Raw genomic sequence first — 19,861 nt, 5'->3', positions numbered from 1 at the left:
GGTTTTAGCTCCCTTGTCAAAGATCAAGTGACCATAGGTATGTGGGTTCATCTCTGGGTCTTCAATTCTGTTCCATTGGTCTACTTGTCTGTCACTATACCTGTTGGTTTTTTCTTTCTTTCATTCTTCTTTGTATCCACTCTATAAGAGAGGCAGACTGAGAGTGAGAGAAAGGAACCTAAATGGCTATGGAACACAGGTAATGAGCCTGTCACTCTATGCCAGGCAATCTGCTATACCATAGTGGGTCCCCTCATAGTCGTGGGGTCTATAGTAAGCCAGTGTGGCTCCAGGAGTATAATGCAGAGGGCTGGACCCCAGCGTCTAAGTTACATGTTCAGTAGAGGAGTGAATAAATTGGTGTAGCCTCATGAGTCACATGTGTTACTGCTTAGATCACCAGCTTTTGAGGGCAGAAAATCACTTATCTTTTTAAAAGATTTTATTTTTATTTATTATATGTAAGTACACTGTAGCTATCTTCAGACACTCCAGAAGAGGGAGTCAGATCTCATTATGGATGGTTGTGAGCCACCATGTGGTTGCTGGGATTTGAACTCCGGACCTTCGGAAGAGCGGTTGGGTGCTCTTACCCACTGAGCCATCTCACCAGCCCGAAAATTACTTATCTTAATTATGTCAATATACATTGTTCTTAGTCCATAAGAGGCATTCGGCCATAGTGCTAACAGCAAAACACTGCCAGTATTTTCCTGCTTGATTGTGCGGCTGTGAAAGGAAGGCCTTATCCTTTGTAGTGGCTCCTGCGAGGAGCTCATTTCACAGAGAAGCTAAGGAGCTTGGCCCTAGTTGTTTAGTTTCTAAGACCTGGTTTGCAGTTCATCCCCCATATCCATAGTCCTAACCCCAGAACTGTTTATTTAGTGTTGGTCGGTAGATGAATACATTAACTATTTCCATAGCTTTTCATAGCATGTCTCCTGGCTATATAAGCCTGAAACCTTTCTTTAGGGGCGGGGCACTAACGAAGTCATCCAGACTCCCCACATTCTGGGATGGGGTGGAATCCAGTTGTAGAATTGCTTCCCAGGACAACGTTCTAGTGACCTTTGCCCAGCATTGAAATCTTTCATTCTCTCATTTGGATCTTTGCTTCTTTTTCTAAAACTTTGAAGTTTTGGTGCCACGCTATTTTTCCTAAGTAGTTCCCTTGTAGCTTCTTCTGGTCCAGTCTTCTGAAGTAAGAGCCTGTGCTTACTATCCTTTGTTGGTGGTTCTCATGTGGACTAAGAGCAGGACATACTTAGATTCCCTTAGTGGCTGCTGAAGTCACACCTGCCAGGCTGTTTACAGTTCTATAATGAATGAGTTCTCATTAGAGTGCCTTGCACTTTTGAATAAGTCGAAGGGAAGCCAGCTGGCTCTTTGGTAATAGCTCAGTGGGAAGAGGAAGAGCTGAACTGAGATGTAGCATAATCCTATGCACTGCTGCTGCTGCTGCTGCTGCTGCTACTACTACTACTACTACTACTGCTGCTACTGCTGCTGCTGCTGCCAACAGCTACCTCCTGTTCCCTCTTGGTGACCTTAGCTTCTCATCTTCAAAATGTGGGGTTCCACTTCAAATTGTCAGCCCAGCGTGCTTCTGTTCCTCTGTGGTTTGAATCAGCCTAGAGTGTCCCATGACTGGGGCCACTTTCTTTGTAGGAAACTTGGAAATTTGAAGGAGTTTCCCACAGGTTTGCAAAACTCATTAACTGTGCTCTGCTAGTTCTAGTGGGAATCAGTCCATATTTAAATTTTCTTGAAGAGCAAAGAAAGGAAAAAGTGGGCAGCTACAGAGAGAAGGTGCTTTAGTCCTACGCAGCAGACATACTTAAGCAAATGCCTGTCCTCAGTGCTTTTGAAACCTCTGCAGAGACTGTAGCCCTGAGTCAGAGGAGGAGATGCCTAGCGGGTATTCAGACGTGCCTCCTACTTTCCTTAACTCTTCTGTTCAAAACCCATAGATGCACACAGAACCTCACCAGAATTCTGATCTGGAAGTGATATTTGTCTGGCACGTTAGTTAACAGAGCTAGTGATAGTCTTGTTAAGGATGTAAGTGCCACAAACATCTCAACAGGGTTTGGGAATCTTTTAGTTTTTTTTCCCCCTTCTAAATTTATTCCTGGGCAGTTTCCCAAAACTCCTAGGCAGATGGAATGGTTCATACCCTAGCCAGACTTCTGTGACTAATAGACTTCTATTTTTGAAGTGTGTGCAAAGACCAACACTTATTTTAGTATAGGTAGGACATAAACAGATACCTGGGAAGGCAGCAGCTAGCTTTGTGCACTCTGGCCTCCTTGCTCGCCCCTGTCTTACTGCTGTTTTATCTTTGTTCTTTCAGCTCCCTTGGTAGGTTAGGTAGAATCAGCTGTTGGGTCCATTGGCTTCTTACACTAAAGTATGCACTTGCTTGGACAAGAATTTGCTCTTCAGGAAGATTGATTTATCTATAAACAGCCATGTGCTCAGAGCCTGCCTGAGGCAGGTGGGCAGAGCTTCTGTAGGGAACTGGAAGATTTGTCTTTGTGGAGTTTTCCAGATGCTTGCTCTGCTGGCTGCAGAGAAAGTGTAATGGAGAAAACAAGGGAGGAAAAAGACGGCTAGGAAGGGTTGCGGGCTGCATATCCTGTTTGGACTGGGAATGGAGGGAGTAAGCCCCCAGTTTCAGAAAGAAGAGCAAGCGAATGGCCTTGATGTGCAAGTGAGTCTGGAATGTTCCAGAGCCTACATGGCATGGGCAAGCAGTGAAAGGCCATGCCATTTGGTTAGTTCGAGGAGTAGATTAGGCAGGATTTTTGGTCATTACAGAGTTACTGGGGAGAGGGAAGGATGTGGGTGGAGTCTGTATGCAGTGACATGTGACTTAGTTTTAACAGGGTCCATTTGGGCACTGTGTGGAAGAAGGAAGGGAGGACATGTGGAGTGCTCGTGGCACTGGTGGTTCCCTGTAGAGATTGTTCTGTAGTTCAGGGTGCCACGGAGCAATGCCCAGGTATCTTTAGACCTTCTGGTGAAGAGCTTGCAGGGCAGTTGTTATAAAGTAGCTATCCAGACTGGCAAGCCATTCAGGTGCTGTTCTCAGGGAATGACCCCTGCCAGGATTTGTCTGGGAAGGTGTCACAGAAGGAATGGTATGTGACAGGCCCTACTGGCGGGCTACTTGATCTGTTGAAATGATTTATTACCCTACTGTACAGCTTCAGTGTGTATTTTACTGTATGGTTCTGTGGAACTCATTCTGCTACATGATTCTGTAGCCTACACACTACTAGCATGCTGTAAATCTAGGAGACATGGGCTATGTGATCAGAAGTGTCTCATCCCAGATGCTATCGTTTCAGCAGATTCCCACCTCCTCAGAAGTGGGAGAAGTGGGTGGTGCAGTTTCAGGATAGACTGCAGTAATCTATCCCTTTGTGAGGAAATGTGGTGGCTGCTGCTGCTGCTGCCCCGCCCCTCCTCTTCCTGTTCCTTCCACATACCCATCTTCATTCTCATCCCTCAACTGTGTCTACCACCACAGGTCTCTGCAATAGTAATGCTTGAATCTGTAAGATTTATATGGAAAAATACTCATTTTTTAAAAAGGCTTGTGTAATGGTTGGTTCTTATTTTTAATATGTATATCATGTTATTGCTGGATATTTAGTTCTTATTAGGTGACTCATGAATTCTCATTTCTGTAAGTACAGTATTTGCTGGTAGTGATGATCAGGTCAGGGCAGGTTGCAGCACTTTTCCTTTGTCCCTTGCTGTGTTCCTCCAGCATCCATGTTAGAATTATGATTCCCAAGGTCAGAGTTTTAAGAAGACTGCTTTGGTGGGAGCAGAGTCTGGAGCTAAAGCTCTCTTGAGAACTGTGTCCCAGGCAAAGAGGCGGAGCCCTTGCTGCCTCCTTCATTCAAGGGACCCGTGAGAAGACTCCTGTCACATACACATTCCACCTCCACTCTCTACTGCCCAGCTCCAGAACTGGGGGAGTAGATAATTGTTCTTCATATGCTGTCTGTTTTATAGTGTCGAGTGGGCTAAAGGACTTGTGACTCTATCATGCCACGGCTACCGCGTGCTGATGCTTCCTAAGGAAAGTGGAGCAGAATCGTTTCCTCTTCCGGACCAGTGTGTTAGAGTGCTCTGTCGCTCTCTCACTTGTTCTCTCTCCTTCTCTCCCTCTCTCCCCTTCCCTTTCTCTCTCCTCTCTGTGTGTCTTCACCAGCAGAGGGCATCAGATCCCATTACAGATGATTGTGAGACACCATGTGGTTGCTGGGAGTTGAACTCAGCAACTTTTTGGATGTTCTCAGCCAACCATTGGACTGAGCACAAGGTCCCCAATGGAGGAGCTAGAGAAAGGACCCAAGGAGCTGAAGGGGTTTACAGTCCCCTTGGAGGAACAACAGTATGAACTAACCAGTACTCCAGAGCTCCTTGGAACTAAACCACCAATCAAAGAAAACACATGGTGGGACTCGTGTCTTTAGCTGCATATGTAGCACAGGATGGCCTAGTCGGTCATTAATGGGAGGAGAGGCCCTTGGTCCTGTGAAGGCTCTATGCCCCAGTAAAGAGGAATGCCAGGACCAGGAATGGGAGTAGGAGGGTTGGGGAACAGAGGGAGCGGGGAGGGGATAGGGAGAGGATGTTTTCGGAGGGGAAACCAGGAACAGGGATAACATTTGAAATGTAAATAAAGAAAATATCTAAGAAAAAGGAAAAAGGAAACCGAGTGAGCAGCCACTGCTCTTCACTACTGAGCCACCTCTCCAGCTGCATAGGCTTTATTTTTATTTTTACTTTCTTTGCCGTGGAATCAAACACAAAGTCTTGCTTTTCAAGTGCTATGCCAGTGGCCTACAAGCCCGCCCGTGGTTATATTCTCACTGCATATAAACTCAGTTAATCTTCCAGCCAAGCCTAGCTGAGACATTGCACAGCGTGTGCTTGACCAAGCTGACATCAGTTCTCAGCTCAGAGCTGCGCTCTAGCCGTAGCATCCCAGAAGGATTTAAGTTGGTTGACATCCAAGCCTGCCACTGTGACCTAAGGACTCCATCACCTAGCATGCCATTCTGTTCACGGGACGCAGCTGTGTCTTAGTTCATGCTATGACCCTCAGAATCATGTGTGCCAAATCAGCATATATTCAGCCCTTATCCCAAATCTCTCAGGGCTTTTTGCAACATTTGGGGAAAAGCCGACATTGCTAAGGGACCACCTTTCCCCACCTTTCTAGTCTTAAAGGGGCAGAGTGGTTTTTTATTTGGGAATCTGATTTTTTTTTTTTTAAAGCAAGTTTTGCCTCACAAAATGCGTTGTAGAAAAATTTCATTCCAATCCTGGGTTTCTACCCCACCTTTTACCATTCAGTTCCTGGATAGAAGACACTCTTGACTTTTATATTTATTATTAGACTTTATTAGCACTAATGGTGGGCAGATATCTACTCTCTATGCTATTGAAATTTATATCCTATTGATAACCCCAAGTTATTACTATGTTTCATCTGGGTTGCTCTTAACTCCAATTGGCCTGCTCTCATAGCTATGCCTTCTTGACTCCTAACCCATGGTTTTTTTCCTCTCTCCACCTCTCTCATGGTTCTTCTCAGACCCCAAGCCTGGGATCCCAAGACCCTCCTTTGACTCTTCTATTGGCTGTTGGCATCTTTATTCACCAATCAGGGATAATGTAGGGGGCATGTTACATGGGGTCACCTGGGTCTACCTGTGTTGTCTAGAAGCAACCATCTTTAGCATAGCAAAAGGCAAGGCCTAGATGCATGGCAGCGTCTGTATTCGTGTGCGGGATGAAGATTAGTTCACTTCCCTGGGCTTTAGAGTCAGTGGGATATATTCAGGATTTGGACCAAGACTCAACTCTGGCTCAGGATTATTTCATTGCTCCAGGGTAGAATAGAGTCTGGGGACATGTACAAGCCCTGCCATGCTTCAAGCCTGCACTTCGAGATGTTCTCATCCAGGTGAAAGGGGCTCAGTAACAAAAGAAGTAAGACTATTGTTTTAGGTCTTCTTGATGAGTCTAGTGACTAGGAGATGAAATGAAAGAAAGAAGGGCATCCTTTCTCCATTGTTTTGGTTGGAGTGGGTTGGGAGCAAAGGGAATTGATGAGATGTTCATGTGGTCCTCAGGGAGTTTAAGCTTTAGGTACAAAGGCTATGAGGTCCTAGCCAAGCTGTGAATGTCTCATCTGTGAGAACACACACATTGGAAAGCAGAAATGGTTTCCAGGATTCAGCAACAGGATGGAAGGGCTGCCAGATGCCATGGGAGCAGCCAGAGGCCCTGGCTGCGAGTGGGTGCTAGAGGGTGGTAAGCTCATTACCCCAGAGTGCAAGCTCATGTGTAGGGGACCCTGTGGAGGCCAAAGAATAAGGCTTACAGCCAGGGAGCGGTGGTGCAATTGCAGTGGGGGCCGGGGGCAGCAGCTGCTGCAACGGAGACTCCATTCCCTCTTCTGTGCATCCCTCGCAGGGATGGAGCACCTTGGAGGAATAGCAGAACAGCAGGAGAGTCCTACTAGTAAGGATAGACTAGCGGAAGCTTTGGAGCATGGATGGAGGCCTCAGAGAGTGGGCAGTGGTATACTCGCTCTTGGTATACACTAGCGTTCCTTCCTCACAGGATCCTGAGGTGGATTTCTCACCCTTCTGCAGCTGGCCTAGAGCTGGGACATCAAAGCCCAGGGGAACCACAAAGGGTTTTAAGTGAGCAACATGTTGAGGAGTCTTGTGGTCAGGCCAAAGATGGGGGTCAGATCCAAGGCAAGAACAACTTTCCCTTAAGGGGAAAGTCCAGCCCAGGCAGACTGCTGGTTGGAGACCCAGTGGAATGAGACTTGCAGTCTCTCAGCAGGGTGTCCAACAGGGATGGGAAAGCCTCCCAGAGAATGAAGGAGATCATTGTCTTCATGAGTGCAGGCTAGAGTGGCATGTAAGGCATGCCGACAGCCAACTGCGAGCCAAGGACTCAGGGGAGCGCTCTTCCCTAAGCTTGCCTCTAACTAGAAAGGAACCGCATGGCATCTTAGCAGTCAGGTATAACCACAGTCAGTGTTCTTGGGGTGTCTTCCAGACTTTTCTCCCTTCTGATTGAAATTGAGGTACACATTCATGTTTACTTAATTCATATAGAGATCACCAACATTTAATACTTTGTGTAGTTTTTGTCATTTAAGATGCCATTGCCCATTTTCCTTATCAGCAATCTAATGGATGTATAGTGCTCCATTCTGAGGACATGCCTAACTTTTCCCAGACTTTCCCTGGTACAAGTGTAAGGACTCATTCCTTCCTTCCTTCACTTTGCCCTCCCTCGTTATGGCTTTCTGTTTTGCAGTATTGCTGGAAGCCTGGTGTACTCTTACATCACTTTCACGGAAGAGCAGCTGAGCAAGCAGTCGGAGGCCAGTAACAAGCTGGACACGAAGGGGAAAGGAGCAGTGTGACCTCCGCAGCCTGGAAGACACTGGAGCCTCCTGATTGCGGGGAGTCAATGTTCCTTTGCAATTATACAACCCTGGGATTGACTGCTGCCTTTGAAAATTTATTGACTGTATGTTAACTATGTTTGAATTAATTTATATCAGACTGGAAAATGTACTGGGTGGGTTTTAATTTATTTTTTTCCTCTGACAGTGAAGCATCAGTATTTTGAAATCCTTTACTCTATAGCTTGCTATCCGGGTGGCCCTGGCAGTGTATACAATGTGTTCCAGCTAGAGCTGCCTTCCAGTGGGCTGTCTCTGGAAACTGGCTGGAAATGCAGCTGAGGATCTGAAACTTTCTTTCCTTCTCTTTCTTTCTTTCTTTCCTTCTTTCTTTCTTTCTTTCTTTCTTTCTTTCTTTCTTTCTTTCTTTCTTCCTTCCTTCCTTCCTTCCTTTCTTCCTTTCTTTCTTTCTTTTTTCTTCTTTCTTCTTCTTCTCCTTCTTCTTCTCCTCCTCCTCTTCCTCCTCCTTCTCCTTCTCTTCCTCCTTCTCCTTTTCTTCCTCCTCCTCCTCTTCCTTCTTCTTCCCTTTCTCCTTCTCTTCCTCCTCTTTCTCCTTCTTTCTCCTGCTTCTTTCTCTTCCTCTTCCTCCTCTTCTATTTTGTTCTTCCTTCCATTTCCTTCCCCCACCTTTATTATTGCACTGTCTTCATAGTTTCACATTTGCAAAAGGTGGCAGCTTTGGCACTGAAAGCCCTGAGAAGTGTTTTGATTTCCTACACTGTGGGGTGAGCAGAGTGTGCCTTGGAATGTCTGCTTCCTCTTTGTTCGGCTGGAGACAAGCAAGGGGTGGAAGAAGCCAGTCATTCACTCACTCATTCAGCTGTAGGGCATTGAAAGTCCTCGCAGGCACTGTGCTGAGTGCTGGAATACAGAGATCCATTGGTAATGGTCCTGCTCTAGACTGAATGTAAGATGAAAAACGTGGTTCTCTGTCCAACTGGAAAAATCTGGAACTGTGCACGGGTTACTTCAGTTCTTTGGAACTGCAGGTCTATGAGATTAGAAGCCCCTGCTCTGCCTACTCCACAGCCATGAGTCCAGAGCTCACAAGAGACTGAACAGCTATATTTTGTACACCAGCATAGCAGCAGCTCAGCCTAACCCTTCTCTTAAAGGGACAATCAAGGCAGCTGCCACCCCATCCCCATGCCTTCATCATGTGGATGTAGTTGCTACTCTTTGTATCCCTGTTTGCAGGTCCTCATTTCCACACAAGAGCCTACATTTCTGAACTGATTGGTGTGAGGGACGAGCTAGGTGGGTGTCTTTCCATGATTGGGACTTGGTCTTTTTTTGGAAGGATCTAAGTCCCTCTCCCTGAAGTGATGTGAGGTCAGCTCTCACCTACAGACACTTCTACCTGATGAGCATCTCGGAATGGATATATCTTCTTTCCTCATTCTGAGAGAGCCTGTGTGAGTAGACATTGACTGAACTGCCTTAGGGCGGAGTGATTGCCAGAGCATGGCTCTGAAGAATCGCTGGCTTTGGAGGGGCTTGCTTGAGCCAGCATGATTGCTAGGGAAGGGGCTTGCTTCTGCTTCCTTGGTGCTTAGCTGACTGCAGGTCTGGAGCTTGTATTTTTTGTGTCTCAGTGAGGAATAGAAGAGTTTTGATTTTCCCCCCTTTATTTGAAATTATTCATCTGTAGGCTCTATCTTGCATATACATTTTGTAAGAAAGACATATGTAAATTTTCTGTGATCTTGTATCAGAAATATGTGGGAGGTTTTGGTCAGTAATGCCAAGGCAGGCTTTCCATGGAGTGTTAGTGGGTCACAGGGCCACTGAGGGCTTTAGGTCTGGCCTTTGCTTTCCATACTGGGGGCTCTTAGTGAGTAAAGATGTATGACCAGCACATTGTTAACCACATGGACAGATAGAGGGGGCAGAGCCTGGAACTCTCAAGTGTAGTCTTCAGCCAGAGTCGGACCTTAGTTGAAAGGACACAAATGAAAGAAGAAGAAAAAAAAGAAAAGAAAGGAAAAGAAAAGAAAAATTCAGCGATTTGTAAGTAAGATCTACCTGCACTGATTTTAGGCCCACCCCAAAAGAACAAGGCTTCCATTCAGAGGCCATGGTCCTCATATTTTCTTCTAGCTCAGATGAGCCACACAGCTCTTAGAACTGTCTTCTCCGAGTCCTTCTCTGGCAATGATGCTCTTTCTTCCCACGTCTGTGCCATGCTGCTTTCTCCCACAGGCTATAATGGAATTTTCCTTCCCTGGGGAAAAAATACTGAGAATGAGTGCAGTGCCCAGTGCACACAGTGCCCACTGAATAAGGAACCCAGTGCATACGGCGCTCAGCAGACACAGGTCTGTCATCCTTCCTTCAGTGCCAGCAGCATAGGGCACCATGTTTTCCAAGACTCATGAAACTGCTTCTTGCCTTCAGATGCTTAGGCAACAGACTCTGTCCCTTATCTTTTTGAAAATACAAAACAAAAATAGTCTCTGTATAATTATAGCCACTGTTATTCTGCTTTTTAAAAAGAGAATTATTTTCATATTATGGTGGCAAATATGAAAAAGGGAAATCTGTTTTCTGTCTCAGTGGGAGTCAGTTGCATTTCAGTATGGTAGCTCAGTGAAGACACTGCTGTCACCCTGAGGTAGCTCCCAGGCCTTCCTCTCTCATCTCAGAGCGAAACACTGGATTCAGCCTCTTTGTCACCATCACTTTTCTAGGCCTGCCTTCTGCTCCTGCTGTTCACAGTTCACCTGTAGGATGAGGAGACTCTCTAGTGTCTTGTTTTTTAACTTTTACGTTAGATATATTTTTTAAAAAGAAATCTACTGGTTAGATTTTATCTTCTCACAGAATGTTTTTAGAGATTATTTTGTTCACAGATGTTTCCTTTCTCATCCTGACGAGCGACCTTTGCCTACAGGTGTTCGCCTCTCACACGTCTTTTCAATATAGACTCTATTTACCAATTTCCTTAGTGTTTTTAAGAGGTACTGAGCATTGAGGTATGTAAATCAGGTGACATAAACATGGAAAATGATGTGCCTAACTATTTTTTTAATGATGTCAAATAAATACTTTTTCTGGAAAATGTGTGTTAGAATTCCTTCCTCCTGTGCCGTGAGCATTGAGAGATAGGGATCTGCTCACTTAGAAGGTGACATGCAGGAGCCCACAGTCCAGGGGTGGGGACACCACTCAATATTAGTGCTTTGCAAACCTGCCATAGAACCTGCGACTACGTAGGCTGTGTCTTTGACGTGCCCATGATGAGCCTCGAGGAGAGAAGTGCTACTCTCTTTTTAGGATGTTTGACTAGCTCAACAAGCATTCTCTGGCTAAGTAGCTGTACTGGGTGATAACCCCCAATAGTAGGCACTCAACTGAGACAGGAGTACAAGAAAGCATGTTAGAGACTGGAATACATTAACGTATTTTTTTAAGAAGTTACCAAGTATGCAGCGCAGAGTATGTCCACCTTGCTGTGCACTGGCCTTCCATCACTAAACTGATGCTATAGGCATTGGCCAGAAGCCTCTGTTTCCCTGTCCTCCTGTCCCTGATGGTTGCAGTTCTTTGTTTCTATGGGTTTGACTACAAGTGGGATTGTGCGGTATGTCTTTTGGGGACTGGTGTAATTCATGTAGCATGTCCCCAGGGTTCCTCTCTGGACTAAAGCCTGTGCTGCTCTGGTGTGTACACAGCACAGCTCATTGATGGACACATGGGTGGCTTTGGTTCATGTTCTGTGAGCATGGTTCTGCATGTTTTGTCAAGACTCTATTTTCGGTCATTTTGGATAAGGAAAAACTTCATTGAAGGATTTTATATTTACTCTGTGTGTGTGTGTGTGTGTGTGTGTGTGTGTGTGCGTGTGCATAGCTCAGATGAAGAGGAAGCACTGAGGACATGTGAGGCTCTTGATACTCAGTTTCATCACACACAAAGGGTACACGCATCCTGTCTTCAATCATACTTAAGCTTTTTGAAGGCATCGATATTTTGGTCTTTTTAGTTCCTAGCCCATGCTGGCCACACTATAGGTGTACAATAAATAAATAGGGATCAATTTTTAGTTTAAAAATTTTTAAATTTTTTGTATATGTTTTGGAAAGGCAACACCAGCTGCAGTATTTGCATAGATCTCAGGTGACAAATCCCAGAGTCTGTGGGAGGTAGTGGTGGATGCAGTCAGTACAATTGTAACCTAGTGATAGGACTGTGGTCACCCTGCTAAAATCGATTGAAAAAAGCCAACTGCCAGGCTGACATGGCCTGATAGCCACCAGAGGGACTAAACTAGCCACGCTACCCCAGGCAGATTGCCCTGCAGCTTACTTAGTAGGGGGGTGGTGCTCTGGAGGGCCAGACAGGACTTCAGAGGACAAACTGAGAAAGCCATTGTACACATGAGATCTAATGAAGTGAAGCCAGGGTGAAGGCACAGACGGAAGAAAGGATGACCTAACAGATGATGATGAAGGCTGCTTTAAAAGTTATGAAGCTAGGGGACTGGAGAGATGGTTTGGTAGTTTACCAGCACTATTTGCTCTTCCAGAAGACCCAGGTTCAATTCCCAGCACCCACATGACAGCTAACAACTGTCTGTAACTCCAGTTCCAGGGGATGGAATACTCTCACAGGCACACGAACCATATAGCCCAAACATATTCACATTTTTAAAAAATGCCAATAGCCCTAAGCTGCTTGATGTATGGCTGCAGAGACCTGGACAAGGTCCTATTTTTACATGGTTTTCCCCTCTATAAAAGACAGGGCAGCATATAAGGTCCTAGGAGGTCACATCTGGACTGCAGTAGCCTCTTCTTGCCCAGCACTTATTGTTTTGGTGGCCTGCCTGCTACCTCCATAGAAGAACCAGAGTGCATGTCAAAGCACACCTGCTAGGTGTTTTAATTTCCTTTAGAAAATAAGGACAGTTAGGACTAAATGTCAGGTGTCAGCAAAAATTTAGAGTCAACTACAAATCTCTTAAGTCTGAAATCCACTGGGCTCTGAGAATCTTTCATTCATTATTATTATTTATTATTATTGTTATTATTTTGAGTTGCCAAACTCATTTGGCAACAAAATCTACCCTGAAATGTGTTAACCTACAGGAGTACTTTGATGTGGCTCTAAATGTTTTGTATATGGGTTGTTTTTACAAATGTGATCTCCGTATTTTGAAAAACTATCTTCTTCCTGTCAGAAATGCTGGCTGGAGGATTTTAGGTAAGATTATAAACCTGTCCTTATCTGGTGCTCTCTAGGGACAAGAAGAGGGTTCCTTTATGATGGCATGTGTGCTCACAGCCTTGTGACATCAGTTCCTGTATACAGCACGCTTTATTGTACCTCGAGCCAGCTTAGGGGTTCTGCATATCACAAGATTACCCAAGTGTCCAGATCAAGACATCTTGAAACATGGCCATATTTGGATGGGGGAAAAAAGGTGTTATAACACAGCTGTCTTTGGAACAGAAGTCTAAATAAAATATGACTATTCCCTGGTACGAATGGAAATAAAGAATGAGGTATTGCTGAAGAGAAGGGAATCCAAGGCCAGGCTTTGAGTGGTTCTCTTAGAGGGCTGTTTGAAATGAATGTTGGTTGTCCGGTCCATCATTGGCTTGCTGAGCACATTAACATGGCTACCAGCTGGCTGGCTCAGAAGTGTTTCCCAAGATTCAAGGTACAGATGGGTCAACTCTTCAACACCACAAAATCCTATATCTCAGAAGGAAATGGACATTGCCATTGGAATACTGTTGTTTGTATTCAAGCCACAAATGCGTTCAGACCTTCTGCGGAGCCCATGTGACCTGGGCTGTGGAGGCATCCAAGTTCACGCCCTGTTAAATGTTTCTCCTCTCATACCTCCCTGCAGGCTGGGGAAGTTAAGATGTTTAGACATGGGAATGCGAAACAGAGTGCTCTGACAACTGGGATGCCATTGAGTAAAGGTTGTAAAAATCAATTTTCTTATGACCAGTGTCACCTTTTCACTCTGAGGCAATTCTGATAGAATTGAAGTTTCTTGGGGGGGGGGGGGGGGGAGAGGGGGCGGTACTTGCAGGATCATTAGAAAATTTGCACACATAGCCCAAGCACATTTACATTCTTTTTCTAAAATGCCAACAGCCATCTTTTTGTTTTGTTTTTTGATTTCGAGACAGGGTTTCTCTATGTAGTGCTGGCTGTCCTGGAACTCACTCTGTAGACCAGGCTGTGTGAGACCAAACCGTGGGAAACTAGGTCCTGCAGTTACTCTCACCCTAAAGATGTAGCTGACCCTTTGAAGGGAATTATGTCACCCCCTCCTTCATTGTCTCCACCTAGTGCCTGAGACTGCCAGCTTCACTCCCTCCTTCACTTGGCGCCTAGAACTGCTTAGATTAAGGCAGCCTCACCCTCCTCCATGTCTCCGTTTGGTGCCCGGGACTGTTTTCAGGGCCGACACTCCAAGATAAGCTACTAGAAGCCTGTAATCAGCATTCGCCCCAGATGTCCATCCCTTTCTCTGTATTTTATTATGTCGACCCCTCCCCATTTTCTCTATGTGCTTATAATCAGGCTCCTAGCCTTCATTAAACAGACCTTGACAACTCTTTGCTTGGTCTCGCTTCCCTTTCTCCGCTCATTTCTCTTTCAGGCCCTGGTCCTTCTTGACCCACGGAATAACTAAGTCCTGCTGGACGGGATAAGGCTGGCCTTGAACTCAGAAATCCGACTGCCTCTGCCTTCCAAGAGCTGGGATTAAAGGGATGCACCACCACTGCGAGCTAAATGAGGAAATCTTCACCATCAGTTTAGATTGAGAAAAATTAGAATATGGCTGTAGTTTACATAGCTTCAGTGTTCTGCACCAGATAATGTGTACATAGTGTATATATAGACAATTTATGGCTGGGTGATGATGGCCAGTACTCAGAAGAATGCAGAAACAGGCAGATCAGAAACTCAGAAATCCACCTGCCTCTGCCTCCCAAGTGCTGGGATTAAAGGCGTGGGTCACCATGCCTGCCCGGCTCAAATTACTTCTTAAAACAAAAATTTAAATACATCTTTATGTCACTTACCATGTCCTAGCATAGGAAGACCATCAGTTTGGATAATAAAATACATGACCTCAGAAGGCTAAGTTGGGTGGGTGATCCTGTATGAGTTCAAAAAATTCTAAGTGACCAGAATTACGAGGCATAAAGAAAAAAAGAAAATCAAGATTAAAATCTGAAAAATCATTCTTCCAGTGTGCTGGGTGACACTTGGGAAAGTCATATGGCTGCTAATGGTGACCGTCAGTTAGACACACTCCAACTGTTGCTTATGAAAGTGAACCAACACTCAGATATCCCAAGTACCACTATGGGTTACCTACCAACAGAACAATAAATGTTGTGACGTTTTATTTTGCAAAATAAGTGGTATGAACTTCACTGAAAAAGAAAACTAATAATTTTTAATTATATAGTTCAGAGAATGAGGGTAATGGTGATCTTCAGAGGAAAGCCTCTCTGGGGAGATAAGAAAAAAAGATATAGCCCCTTTCCCAGGTACAGATGACAGCCTCCCTTAAGCCTGAAGCAGGCTCAACCAGAACTTGACCTTGCTGACTCTAAGGAGATTATCTAGGGTGGAGCCTTCCTCCCTAGATCACTCTAGTTCCATCACTGCTGCTGTTCCTCTTCAAGATACTGCTACCTGTTGAGAGGCCCCCTGAGCTATTCTGGAGACTGTTCCAGGCTCCAAGGATGAATTGGCGGGAATGGACTGTCCCCCTTTTATAAAGCTTGTCCGCCATTAAAAATTTGAACCCTGCCAGGCGTGGTGGCGCACGCCTTTAATCCCAGCACTCGGGAGACAGAGGCAGGCGGATTTCTGAGTTCGAGGCCAGCCTGGTCTACAGAGTGAGTTCCAGGACAGCCAGGGCTATACAGAGAAACCCTGTCTCGAAAAACAAAACAAAAAAAACAACAACAACAAAAAAATTGAACCTTGAGCAGACTAGTTGTCTTGGTTACATTTTTTTCTCAACCCGTCTAGGCTCCCTCTTTTCTTCCAGATTCCAAGATGCCTTCCAGGCTCGAACCTGACAGGTGAGCCACTGGCCGGCCCCAACATGGTGGTATGTTCTTTAATTCTATCACTTGAAACAAGCTCAAAGGAAGTTTGGGCTGCATGTCTAGGTGTACCATCCCAGCATTTGGGAGACAGATCTCTTGAGTTTGTGGCCAGCCTGGTCTATGTAGTGTGCTCCAGTTCACTCAGAGCTACATAAGAGACCAAACCAACAAAACACAAACTCCCCCCCCCCATTATTAAAAAAGACAGAAAACAATCCAATGTCAGGTAACTAAGCCCAAGAACCACAGAAAAGCCGGTGATTGCACTGTTCACGGGCATGGAGACACAGGGGTAGTACAACCTTCACTGTGTGTTCCCAGCAGCACAGTTTAAACACTGAAATTAAAACTGTGAAATAACTAGACACCACACAAGTATGTTTACAAAAATATTTTAATGAGCATATCAGAATGGCAGAAGGAAATGAGAGAAAGGACATATTTTACAGTGCAAATTATTATGCAGAAACTTAAAAACATCTGATTCATAATTTTGAATGCCTACTTAAATTACTTCAAATACATTTTAAAGCTCAACAGATCTGAGTTGAACTGAGTTACAGATTCTGAACCTTATTGAGAACATAAACATTGTGTTTCAAATGAAAATGACAGTGCTTGGCTAGGACTAACTACCAACAGAGACATTTCTGTTTGAGGCAGCATCCCGGATATCACTCAGGCTTGCCTCAAACTCACTATGTAGGTGAGGATGGCCTTGAACTTCTGATTCTCCTGCCTCCACCTCCCAAGTGCTTAGGATGACAGGCATGTGCCACCACACCCAGTTTATGTACTGGGCATGGAACCCAGGCTTCATATGCATGTTGGGCAAAACAGTCAAGCTACTGAGCTACATCCCTACTCATGAAGGCTTATTTTCTCATCTCAATTACTTAAGTGCTCAAGAGTTATGAAATATACTAAACCTTAAACAAATTACTCATGATATTGCCAAGTTGTTTAAAAGTGCAATGACTTAAGTTTCAGTGGCTGCATTTTTGAACAAAGGGTGAAATACCTGTACAAACACAGAACAATGTAGTTTGCAAAAGCTGAGCATCATGTATTAGAGAAATGTTTCATTATGCATACTTTAAAAAGAAAAGTAAGATTTATGAACACATATACACCTGGCACATTTCCCAACATGCTTGAAAAATTCCTTAAAAAGTTCCTGTAACAATAGTTTCAAGAACTCTAGGAAATTGGCCAGCAGATGTAGCCTTTAAAAGGTGGGCTGACACCTCTAATAGTGTAATGATTAAAAAGCATCACTGCTTTTTAAAAAACATTCCTAGAGACCATCTGTGACAAAGAGCTAGAACGGTTTGGACTCATTTAATAAAACCTGCTTTAGAAAACAGATTGTTGCTGGGTGTGGTGGGAAACACCTCCAATCTCAGCATTAGAGGGCTGAGGTAGGAGGATTGTTAAGTTCCAGGCCAGCCTGGGCTACACAGTGAGACTCTGTTTTGTTTTTTGTTTTGTTTTTTTTTTTTTTTTAAAAAAAGGAAAAAAGAAAGGTAACAGAAATGGGTGGGGGTGGGAAGGAAGACAGAGGCTATGATCCATCTGCTAAAGCTACTAGACCTACTGCCATTCTGGATAAATTAATGGTTTTTCAATAAAACAAACAAACAAACAAAATCCTCTCATGCTTCTTAGCACTTCCATCTGAAACTGACTTACTGGAATATTTCTGCAAAAACAGTAAATGCTTATTATATGATGTATTGTCAAAGTGGCTTCCAATACTGATTGAGGGAAGGAAAAGGTTGCTCCCATTGGTCAAGGGAAGCAGTCTGCACAAATCTAAGAACACTCTGAGGGAGAGGCCTGGGCGACCATTCTCACTGCAAGCCTTTACCCAACCTGCAGCAGACAACTGAGCCTGTGAAAGGAGCACAGATCTGCCTCTGAAAGCATTGGCTCTTGAACTGACGGCTGAGATCAAACTGAAAGCAGCATTTGGGGATGTGCCTGTGTGAGAAAAGATAGTTAATGACCATTTGCTAAAAAACAGTCTGGAGATAGATTGCTCTATCAGCTGTAAAAAACTACATTTTTTAAGAAGAATTTTGCACTAAAAATAAAATGGCACCCATCCATACAAGGCTAGTGCAGATAACCCTTTTTAAGAATCACACAGAACAATGATTACTTTGTATGTGTTTCATTTTGGAAAAACTATCAAATCTGACAAACTGGATTACAACTGGAAAAATCTGAAAATTCTTAAAACCATTATTTTCTCATAAAAATGAATATTGCTACCTGTCAACAGTTACTCCTTGTATGTGGCAATACTGCAACATCTCCTGGCCTTCCCTTTCTGTTGACTTAGTGGAAACGATGAGAAATCTTATAGGGCACATGAGAGCAACTGAACAGGATTCTATGCAGCATGATACATCTACGCACTTAAGCTGATGGTAAGGTTTTGTTTTGTTTCAAAATTAATTTATAAAATTATAGCAAATGCAAACAAGCTTGTAATCTGAGTATCATGCTGAAATGTAGACATCCCAAATTATTTGTCAGTAAGTAGAAGTTTGAAAATAACGCGTGTTCATAATTCTTTATGAATGCTTTTACCACCTGGATAAGAAACATGACTTGGTTAACTACACACACACTTAAAAAGTCATTAGAAAAATCTTAGCAAAATAAAATGAAAGCTGACAGACTCAGAATATCAGTTCCTCTCATAAAAGTTTACCAACTGTACAAGTTAAGAAAATTATACAAGCTTTTTGTATTAAGAAAAGACAGCTCAGTCAAGACATATGTACTGTAAAAATCTTTCAAAGGCTACAGAGAATCTGGAAAAATACAGAATGTATTTCTTAAGCCCAGATAAGAATATGGAAAGACATCATTGATGTCAACAATTTTACAAATACAAACCTGACTTGGTTTATTTTTAAACTTCTACATATAAAAATCATGCTAGCATAACCTTCAGGATTCATGAGGGTTTCCTTAGTAATGATGTTCAATTTGTATGGAGAAAAAAATGTCTGTTGTAAAGACATTTCTAGATAATAAAAAAATTGGTGTTGAGCAGAAACACAAACTTTTTTCCTTCCTCATAAAGAATAAGGAAAGATTACCTTTTAATCAAATATATGATTTGGTTTTCAAAGGAGAAGGTGCAGTTAAGTCTTTGGGTCATTCAAATTTACCAATGTTTTTATATCCTTAAAGAGGGCTTCAAAAATTTGAAGTAAAAGAACTTGTAAAAGGTAGAATTATGAATCCCATTTCTTAAAAGTTAGGACTTAATTCAAATTTCAAGAGTTAACCAACTGCTTTAAGGAAATCAGCTTTCTAAAGGTCACCCCCCCCAACCCTGAAAATTGTAGTCAAACCAGACTTTACTGCAAAGAAAGTGAAACAGGCCTAAGAGTTAGTCATCTGTGTTTCCATGTTCCTCAAACTTCCCATGGGAGACTGCTTCCTGGAAAAACTCAGATGAGCCCGGACTTTCTTTCCCACTGCTGTTTATCCGCCGCCTTTTGGCAGGTCTCTCGTTTTTTTCATCAAAATCATTTTCATTTCTTGCAGTCATATGGGCAAGTTTTGGGTCAGTGGTCAGGTTATTTGCTTCATAACCATTAGTGTCCATATCTGTAAGAAGTGGTTTCTTATTTCCACCTGTTGGTCCATTAACATGTAACCCTTCAACTTTTACTTCTTCTTTGTTTAGTATTTCTCCTGGTCCATTAGATGACACACCTACATTTGGAGAGAGATAAATGAAACTTAATACAAAAAGCTAAACTTGTCAACTCTTCTGAAATATCTGTTACAATACACATTTCCAACAAGGAACAAGGAAAGCACCAAATCTGAGTGCACTCATTCGTGGTGTGGCCATGGCTTACCAGCAGACATAGCAAGGTCTCCATCAGCTGCACTGCAGCTTCCTTACACAGCAGGAGACCCAAACCAAGTGCATGTTACACAGCTGATGTGAAGATCAACTAAAACAATGGATTTTACCCTGGCATATATTATAAAAGTGTACTAAGAGGCTGGAGCAATGGCTCAGTGGCTAAGAACACTTAACGTTCCTAGAGGAAGACCTGGGTTCAGTTTCGAGAATCCATAGGGAGGTTTACAAGCACCTGTATGTAACTCTAACCCCACATGGTGGCTCACAACCACCTATAACTCTCACCTCAGGAGATCTAACACCTTCTCCCAGCCTTCTCAGGTCACACAGTCTGTCTCTCCTCCC

The 19,861-nt window shown here is 43.7% G+C and overlaps 2 protein-coding genes across 11 annotated transcripts in view; one reads left to right on the top strand and one right to left on the bottom strand.

Moving 5' to 3' along the window:
• Positions 1 to 10,580, top strand: part of Slc35d1 (solute carrier family 35 member D1) — a 44,479-nt gene extending 33,899 nt beyond the window's left edge. The window contains exon 12 of the mRNA XM_021160645.2: positions 7,369 to 10,580. Coding sequence (XP_021016304.1) covers positions 7,369 to 7,477 — 109 coding nt within the window. The 3' untranslated portion in view covers positions 7,478 to 10,580. The remainder of the gene's footprint in view (positions 1 to 7,368) is intronic.
• Positions 10,581 to 15,880: 5,300 nt separating this feature from the next.
• The window catches only part of Mier1 (MIER1 transcriptional regulator), a 51,764-nt gene continuing 47,783 nt past the window's right edge, over positions 15,881 to 19,861 (bottom strand). For 5 of the 10 annotated variants that reach the window (XM_029475701.1, XM_029475700.1, XM_029475702.1 and 2 more), the window contains one exon: positions 15,883 to 19,356. In XM_029475701.1, the coding sequence (XP_029331561.1) occupies positions 19,028 to 19,356 (329 nt within the window). In that variant the 3' untranslated portion in view covers positions 15,883 to 19,027. Of the gene's footprint in view, positions 19,357 to 19,861 lie in introns of all 10 variants that reach the window. The other 5 variants (XM_021161649.2, XM_029475704.1, XM_029475705.1 and 2 more) reach the window with 4 other exon arrangements.

The sequence above is a fragment of the Mus caroli genome, chromosome 4, assembly GCF_900094665.2.
Source record: "Mus caroli chromosome 4, CAROLI_EIJ_v1.1, whole genome shotgun sequence".
Classification (NCBI taxonomy): Eukaryota; Metazoa; Chordata; class Mammalia; order Rodentia; family Muridae; genus Mus; species Mus caroli.
This window is presented reverse-complemented; position numbering and strand designations above follow the sequence as displayed.